Genomic DNA, 9,020 nt, shown 5'->3' on the forward strand with positions numbered 1-9,020 from the left:
GGTGTCGTGGTGGTGGTGGTAGTGAGTCTTCCTGGTGGATTGGGGGTGGCACGGTTTAACTGTGACTGGCATGTTGCAAGGATGGAAAAACTATTGTTTACCTCCTTAATGTGAAGTAGAACTCTCTCAATTGAGTAGATTTATTTTTACTGAAAAAGTAATATTCAAATACTGACAAACCTCGAAAACTGCTTGTAATTGCTTTTTTGGGGCCCTTTTAACTGCCTCACGTTGTTGTCTAGCTCCATGTATACGCATGACGTAAGATGGTAAAAACAAATGTCCACCTTTGTCATAGCTGCCACAGACCAAATAGCAATGATTAACACATAAGAAAATACAACAAACATTTATTGGATAATTAAACCATGTTTGGAAGAGTGGTAGAGAATGGGAAAGAAATAAGGTTTGGGCTGAGTCCTGCAAGGGTCAAAGAATACACCAACTAAAAAAGCACACAAAAGATAGGAAAGTATCAGCTAAATCTGAAAGGGATTGTAAATCACTGATGAAACAATTCAAAGTCAGAGTCTCATATGATGTAACCACATAAGAAAGAAATTATTTACAGCATAAAAAAAGATCAGAAAAATTAATTGACTAGCTGTACGAACAATCAATTAAATTTGTTGGACAGTTATACACCTACTTTCCCACTGAAGCCAAGGACTAATAGATATATAACTTTAAAAAAACAGAGAAGATGGCCTGCTTTAACCGATAGAACTCACCACTATCATATGGCTCAATCGATCAACACAAAATGCACAAGGAATTTAAAGTTCAAAAAAGCTTTAGGAATAATTGAAGTTCAGAACCTCATACCCAGTCCAATTAATTGGAGGCACCAACATTGGCACATACGGAATAACCATGTGCCTTGCCTGTGAATAGACAACAACCAATTTCTCAGACCAACTCACAAAAGAAAAATAAAAATAAAAAAAATTATAAAGTACACATATTTACAAGATGACATAATTCTTGGGTAAATACTTACAGTCCTGTCCAACCCTTGACGAACTATTGGATCACACTCAATAACCCCATATCGCCGGCTCATTTTGCTGTTGAACAATTGATTATTAATGGTTAGCATAGGGAGTAACTACTCCAGCAGGGGAAAAGTCTGGATACTTACTGATGTTCCTTTGTGACTGTTCTAAGTGAGTGCCTGAATGCAGGGCGAATATCAGGTGGACCCTCTGCTTTCTGATCAACAGGAGGTTGTATGTAAGCTGTATCCATTAACAGTTCAATAAGGCGACTCCCGACCTATATACCAAAATATTAAATAGTAAAAAATTGGCAGTTAGAATAAACAACATTTATAAACAATTCTACGGAGAAGCGTACAACCTTAGCCTGAGCTTCCTGGCCCCACGGTCTACAGTCATCTTGCCCCTTCACGATCTTCCTTACTTGGTGCAGCTTGTGCATCTTCATCAAATTTGTAACCTTTTTGCGAATAATTTCCTGCTCCTTTGCTGAACTATCAACTTCTCCATCACCATTGTCCGAAGCTTTAGCAGGCTTTTTCTTAGTTTTTTCCAAAAACCTATGGATCCTCACCTGGTTCAGAACAAAAACATGGCAACCAGTAATTGAAGATGAGCTATAGTATTAGAGGCCAAGAGCAGTGGACATTTAAATATAGATTGATCAACAACCTAGCACAAGTGTATCAAAATAATTGTGCATACAAGTACAGGATGGAAACAAATCAAATTAAATTGTGAGATATTCGTACAAAATTAAAATTTGTTATTCGTATTCCTAAGAATTCATGTTTGAATATGAATATACCGACAACATGAAAAAAAGAAACTTACTAACCTCCTGCTCAATAGCCTCACCAACATGGCACGCAGCCTGCACAACTCTAACACTCCCATCACCAACCCCGGTCATCAAAAGACTCATCAACTTATGCATAGTAATCACGGCCATCATATCTGCCGGGAGCTTATTAAAGTACGCCCTATGAGAGGCCTTACACTTAGGATCCTCGCAAATCTTCCGCTCCTTCAGAATCGCATCCCTAAAAGGCTCAAACCAACCCAAAAACAAAGACTTCACATATGGCAAATTCGGCGCTAGCTTCCTCTCACACATATCAGCCAAAAGCTCCTTGTACTCCTTCGCCGCTTGCTCCCAAGCTTCAGTCTCAATCTTGATCTGTCTCCTTCTTAAAATTGCATATTTACCAGTGCCCATTCCCAAAGGCCTATGCTGGGTTTTCTCAAAATTTCTTTTTCTATTAGTATTTTCACTAGCAGCATTATTGCTAGTACTTACCTGAACTTTGCTAAGCTCTTCCAAGATTTCTTGTATCTCTGCAGCCTCGTCAGCATCAGTTGAAGACGCTGCTTCAACCTCAACCTCAGCCTCGGCAACGCTAGCAAATGATCGTGTGCCGGTAAAAAATCGGGGAACTTCTCGAGCCAAGGGCTTCAAAATTCCATCAAAAGTGGAAAATTCAACCTTTTGGGGATTACCGATAAGAGTGAAGATGGGATTTTTATGGGAGGACGAGGGGTTTTGAGGAAAACCCATGAAATTGGAGAGTTGAGGGATTGAAGAGGAGAGGGTTTTGGTAGAGCGAGGGATTGTTCGAGCGAGGGTTCGATACATTTGCGCAGAGATTTGAGAGGGATTTGGGGATGAAATCGAATTGAAAGGGTTTGGATGGGGTTGGATTGGCAATGGGTTGAGTTGAGAAGGGATTAGGGTTTTAGCGCTGCACAACATCAAAAGCTAGGGTTTTGAAGGGAAGAAGGGAGATCATGAGCATCGATAAAATGGCGGTGTTGATGAGTGAGAGAGAGAGAGAGAGAGAGGACGCCGCCTTTGAATCGAAACCTCGCTTAAACCCTTCGTTTAGCTTTCTCCTTCCTCATTGGCTGTGTTGCAATTTAGCACCTCGAATCTGAGGTAATTACGTGTGTTGCAATGCTTGTAATTTTACATATGAGCCCATCTTGGATCTGCATTTTACCGAATAATATTATTTTGTGACCATGTAAGTCAGCCAGTGATACTAGAATCCGGATTCTCTGTCATATTCATTGTGGGGAATAGCTATGGCTAGTTATATGTGCTAATACTATTGATTTAAAATGGTGCTACAGGGACCCAAAAATATAGGATCCTACGTGAGACTGATGAGATGTCGGCTTCCTATCCCATGATTAAAAATATTTTTAAATTATTTAAATAATTAATATCATTTATGGTTTGCGCTGAATGAGTAAATTTCTACCCGTGATAGTAATTGGAATAGTCTAGTAAAAATTGACATATATATTTTTAAATTATTCCTATCCCATGTTTTTCGGTCCACGTAGCACCACCTTTACTTGAAGTTTTTTAAATGTGTATTTTTTTTTTCTAATTTACTTGTACATTTACACACTTTCATAATTATTACACCCTGAACTTCCTAGCTTCTATTACTTATTCCGAAAGATATTATAAAACAATTATAATATTAGTTAAACTTTCTATATTTTGATATAAACTAACATACCATATATTAAATTTGTGCAATATGACGTAAGAGTGCTTACAAAGGGGTCCGTTACCAATTTTGGATTCAATAATAACTCGGGGATTTTTTATGTACTAATGATTTTTGGAAGAGTGTTATCTTGAAAATATCTCACAATAACATAACGGGCTTAAAATTAAAACCCCTTTTTATCTCACATTACAATATGGTTTCCACAGGAAATCAACTTAACATGAAAAAGAGATTGAAGTTCTAGACATATCATAAGGAGTGATTTAGGTGCATCGTGAATTTAATTATTTGCAAATCAAAATTTAGCGTATACACACACATGTATATATGTATATTCCTATTGGAATGTAAGCTGTAAAGCGATAGTTCAAAAAAAATTGTTGTTCGTTATTTTGCATAATCTCATTTCATATCATGGATATTACAAAATTGTCAAATAATATACAATAATATATCTATTTTGCGTATAATAAATTCCATGGCCAACTTACACTGGTTTTTTTTTTAAATGTTTATTTCCTACACATAATTTCTTTAAAAACCTTAGAAAAGCATACAAAACGATTTCATGAAAATTATATCAAGTGTTATGCATGATGTTCATTATTCATATCCTATCTCTTCCCAAGAGATATATCTATGACATTCATATTATTCTTTTTGCTATTTCGTTGATGATGCATATTAAGTCAAAATTATGTACAATATGAAAGGCATAACAAAGTTCTACAATATCTACTTAAAGAAAATCCACATCAACCTCAAAGACGGAGAAGAGAGAGAAAACCCCAAATATAAAATAAGAAAAAAAGAAAAGCACGAAATGAGGGGGGGGAAGAGAGAGAACAAATAGACGAGAGAAAAGAATAACGGAAGACTTTGCCTTTAAATGGTTTGTTTTTATTTATATATACAACGCAATCTCATATAAAATACAAATAGAATAAGGAGAAAATATTCTGACATCTTAGATTCAATATAAGGAAGCCCTTATTGATTCATGAATGAGACTATTCCAATAGATGATCCGCTTGATTCATCATATGAAGATAACCCCCAAAAAAATGATAATATAAAAATCATGATTTTTTAATATTTTTAACATCTACTTTTCATTGTCTTTAGTTATATTATCATAAGCCTGTTAATTTTACAATCACTTGATGCATGATATTTTAGAGACATACCTCATATTGTAAGAATCAATTTAAAATAGGACAAAATTTTCAAAATAGACTCATTTAGAAACTTATTTCCAAAAAAACGACCCATTTTTAAAAATAATTGTCATTTTTCACCCAGTTTTCAGCCACCTGGTTAAAATTGGGTTGAAAATGGTGAAAAAACATTAAAAACTTCACGGGATTTAAAAATTCGTGAAGTTTAAGTCCTCATTATCGTATTGATTATGGGAGGCCAAAGCTTCACGGGATTTGAAATCCCGTGAAGCTTAAACTTCACAGAATTTCAAATCCCGTGAAACTGCAGACCAAACTCTAGAGAGTCTTCGCTCTATGACAAGTTGGCCTGCAACTCCACGGGATTTGAAATCTCGTGGGGCTGCAGGTTCCCACAAAACATGCACAAAATGTGTGCATATTTCTTATATACATTTTTGAAATTTCACAACCATATACATGAAAACGGGTCAGGGAAACGTGAAATTGAGATATCGTTGGGCTTAAAATAAGCCCTACTGCAACTCCACGGGATTTCAAATCTCGTGGAGTCGCATGCCAACTTGCCAGAGAACGTGGGCTCTCTGATTTTGGATTGCAGCTTCACGGGATTTGAAATCCCGTGAATATTAAACTTCACGGGATTTCAAATCCCGTGAAGCTTGGGTTTCTAAGGCTAACGAGAGCTTATAAATTTCATGAGATTTTAAATCCTGGAAAGATTTTTATGTTTTTTCACCATTTTCGACTCAGTTTTAACTAGCTGGTTAAAACTTGGTCGAAAATGACAATTATTTTTAAAATGAACTGTTTTTAAAAAGTAAGTTTCTAAACAGAGTCTATTTTGAAATTTGTCCTTCAAAATACTTGCTTCGTTAGACCCCATCCACACACGTGCATACCGCGCTCTAAAAATCTTACATTGGACTAGTTTTTTTTAGCTCACAAGCCCTTAACCAGATTATATTTAATCAGCCCACCACCGTATATCAATTCTAATCCCACTTAAGGACTTAACTGTAAATAGCGGGTAGTTGCTGGATCGAGTGTAATTTCGATTCTGCACGAATAAATTTCAGCATCCTGGTAAAAAAAATTTGATAAATAAATTTGAGCTCCACGGGCTGAAGGATTAAATTAAAGCGGGGGAAACAAAATAATCATCGTCCAATCAGCAAGCACAAACCCCTCAAAAAGCTAAAATTATTAAAAAGAAAAAGGAAAAAAAAGTTAAAAAACATTAAATTAAACCGACATAAAAGCGAATATAAGTCTCTCTTTACTCTCCATCTTCTTCGTTCTAAAACCCTCATCGGAATCTTCTTCTCTCATGAACTGATCTCTCCATCGCCATGGAAGAGATCTCCAATCTCTTGGACCTCTTCAAGGATCGCACTCCCCCTCGCGATCTCGCTCACCGCCTCCGCTCCGATTCGATCAAGCCCGGTCTCTTTCGATTCCTTGCGATCCTCGATTCCGGAGCTCGGCTAGGGTTGGAATCGTGGAGCGCGTCTCAGATCGATGCAGTCATCTCCGCCGCCAAATTGCTCGTCGGCTCTTCTCTCTCGATTTCAGGTCTTGCTTTTGTTTTTGATGCAATTGGAAGTTTTTTGTTGCGATTTTTTGTTAGGGCTAATTGGTGGTTGTTTTTGAGCAGCGGAGAGCGGAGAGTCGGTGGTTTTGGTGATCCTTGAGAAGTCGGTGGACTTTTGCCTCTCTGTTCTGGAGAAGCTGAAGTTCGATGGCGCCGATTTCAGCTTGCAGGTTCATTTTCTGTTTTATTTTGGCTTATTCAACGCGTATATTTAAAAATGTAGGATTGGTCTTTTACTACTTGTTATTCTGTTGAAAGTAATAATTCTCGAGTTTTTGTCATATTATAGCATAAATTCTCTCTTAAGTGCAAAATTAAGCCCCAAAATATTCATGTTTCTAATTTAGTAGTCTATACCCAATCTTCTTCTTAAATGATCCGCCGACCCCCCAAAAAAATAAAAAAATAAAAACCACGGCGGCACGGTTGGAAAGGTCCATAGTATGGTTAGGCTCTTGGAAGTAATTGGTTTGGGGTCGTAAATTAGAAATATGAAGATTTGGGGGGCCTAATATACAATTAAGAAAGAATATAGAGTCTAATACAAAATTACAATTTTTAATGAGTTATTAGGGTAGGGTTTGTATTCTATGCTTTATTCTCAAAGTTCAAAGTAAGCAATGATGAAGATACTTCAGCACAAAGGAAAAAAATATTTAATGCAGTGAATTAGGAATATGAAACAACAACAAAATCTTTAGCAAATTTATTGAATTTCGTTATATTTATTTATGTAAAATTATTTATTTGCCACTCCTCCTCCATGGTATTCGCGCGGCACATCATGGTGGTGCTGCCTTAGCATGTTCTATAATTAGAAATTTGTTTGCCAGCATTTGTTTCTTATGTTGCATGAAAGCAGTTAGTGTCGAAATGGTGAAAAAGATTGTTATCAAGTAAGGGTAAATTATTGACATACTGAGTTTGAAAGTCCTAAGCTTCTTTTCAACCATAAGACAGTATCTTGTGTATCACATTAGTTTGTGTAATGGCAAAAATCTGAGCAAAGAACCTCAGTTGGATATTTATTTATCTGTTTACTCTTTTCAGATATGCTAGGTGCTTCCCTGTGTTTGAAAAAGGGATATGCGTTGCTTAATTTCTTGAGAATAACATAATCAAACTATATTCCCCTGTACGTTTTAACATGGAGATCCCTTCATAATTGAACCTCTATGTAAATATGTAATTATTGCAAGATAATGTTCTGGTACCATGCTTTAATTTTGGATCATGGGTCTAGTCGAAAATGTTATTGTGGGTTGCCTCTGTACTTATGTTGATTCCTCAGCTCTAATTTCTAAAAGGGCTCTAAATGCTAAAAATAGTAACTCATATGACTGAAGAGGAACATCTCTGGTAAAAAGTTTAGACTGTCTGCTGATAATGATGTGTGCAATTTATACTAGCGCATTGTTTGATATTGGTTTATGATCTCAATGTATTTTTATTATTATTAATTTTTTGTCCTAGTCTAAGTTATGCACTTAGCTAGGTGAAAGGCTTGTACCTGGTAGCTCAATAACAAAAGTAAGGACTTGATTCCATGAAAATTGGAAGATGGGCACTTAAAACTCGGAAACAAAGGTGGCAGTTGGAGTGTTCGTTATTATTATTTTTTCATAAATTTGAATCACGTACGAGAACGACTAGATGTTAGTTTCATTATTTTCATAAATTTGAATCACGTACGAGAACGACTAGATGTTAGTTTCATTCTTTTCATTCTTTTCTCACAGTTGTCTTTTTGTTTTATTTACTGCAGATAAACAATTGGAATGTCCTTTTTTGCATTATGATGGTCAACTGTTCTCTTTATTTTTCTTGTACCATGTACTTTAGACGCTTAAAATATATAACAGTTGTGCAAGAAAATGTTATTTATCTAAGCGTTTAAAGCACCATCTATTCTATTATGTACCTAAAAAATAGGAGTCTTCCTGCATAGCGCCACCTTCACTGCTCAACCTCTCAATAAATCCTTGGACCTCTTCATTGGTCACCTCATGCCCCAATCTTCAATTACGCTGAAACCATCTTTTCCCAAAGTTTCGATCCAACCCGAACCCGCCAACCTCAGCAGGCTTTGAACCAACCAGACTAAAGGAAAAAAAAAAGTTGGATTACCCATGGGTTACAGGAGAAGAGGGAGGGGGTGGAAGATGATGATATATCAAATATATTAATTGCATATGAGCTAAAGTATCCAAAATATGTCGCATTTGAGGCATATGACATCTTAAATCAAATTCCGCTGCCTGCTGGTCATGGTCCTTTAACGAAACAAGTTCATAAGGGTTTCTCTAATTTTTAAAGTTCAATAGGGATTTATGCAAAACAGCCCAAAGTTCATGAGGATTTTTGTGAAATTTACACTGTTTGTTACTTTCTTGAATGCCCTGATTTGTCAGAAAATCCTATTTATTTTGGTTTTTAGTTATTATTCTTTTATTTTGAAGTTCGAAGGAAACTTCTTTGACTTGCCTGCAAAACGCCATCACCATCTTCATTGCTCAATCTTTATTCCTTTCAAAGTTTATTTGTCACCGAAAGCATCATTCTTCCATTATGCGAAAACCAAGTTTTCTCTGATCCAAACCCGAACAAGTTAACCTCACAAGAACTTGAACTTGGACCAAATCAGACTAAATATTAATAAATAAATAAATAAAACAGAGTTGATTACTCATTGGTTAGGGGAGAAGAGGGAGGGGGGGGGGGGGGG

At 36.2% G+C, this 9,020-nt stretch overlaps 2 protein-coding genes across 2 annotated transcripts in view; one reads left to right on the forward strand and one right to left on the reverse strand.

Annotated features, from left to right (window-relative positions):
- LOC109827918 (DNA-directed RNA polymerase 1B, mitochondrial-like) overlaps nt 1-2,896 on the reverse strand; it is a 16,323-nt gene extending 13,427 nt beyond the window's left edge. Inside the window, exons 1-6 of the mRNA XM_020394939.1 lie at nt 1,837-2,896; nt 1,360-1,572; nt 1,142-1,275; nt 1,001-1,067; nt 826-884; nt 181-298 (exon numbers count right to left, since the gene is read on the reverse strand). Coding sequence (XP_020250528.1) covers nt 181-298; nt 826-884; nt 1,001-1,067; nt 1,142-1,275; nt 1,360-1,572; nt 1,837-2,751 — 1,506 coding nt within the window. The 5' untranslated portion in view covers nt 2,752-2,896. The remainder of the gene's footprint in view (nt 1-180; nt 299-825; nt 885-1,000; nt 1,068-1,141; nt 1,276-1,359; nt 1,573-1,836) is intronic.
- Nucleotides 2,897-5,964: 3,068 nt separating this feature from the next.
- Nucleotides 5,965-9,020, forward strand: part of LOC109827921 (auxin transport protein BIG) — a 26,183-nt gene continuing 23,127 nt past the window's right edge. Inside the window, exons 1-2 of the mRNA XM_020394945.1 lie at nt 5,965-6,276; nt 6,359-6,465. Coding sequence (XP_020250534.1) covers nt 6,054-6,276; nt 6,359-6,465 — 330 coding nt within the window. The 5' untranslated portion in view covers nt 5,965-6,053. The remainder of the gene's footprint in view (nt 6,277-6,358; nt 6,466-9,020) is intronic.

The sequence above is a fragment of the Asparagus officinalis genome, unplaced genomic scaffold (assembly GCF_001876935.1).
Source record: "Asparagus officinalis unplaced genomic scaffold, Aspof.V1 AsparagusV1_Un553, whole genome shotgun sequence".
Taxonomy (NCBI): Eukaryota; Viridiplantae; Streptophyta; class Magnoliopsida; order Asparagales; family Asparagaceae; genus Asparagus; species Asparagus officinalis.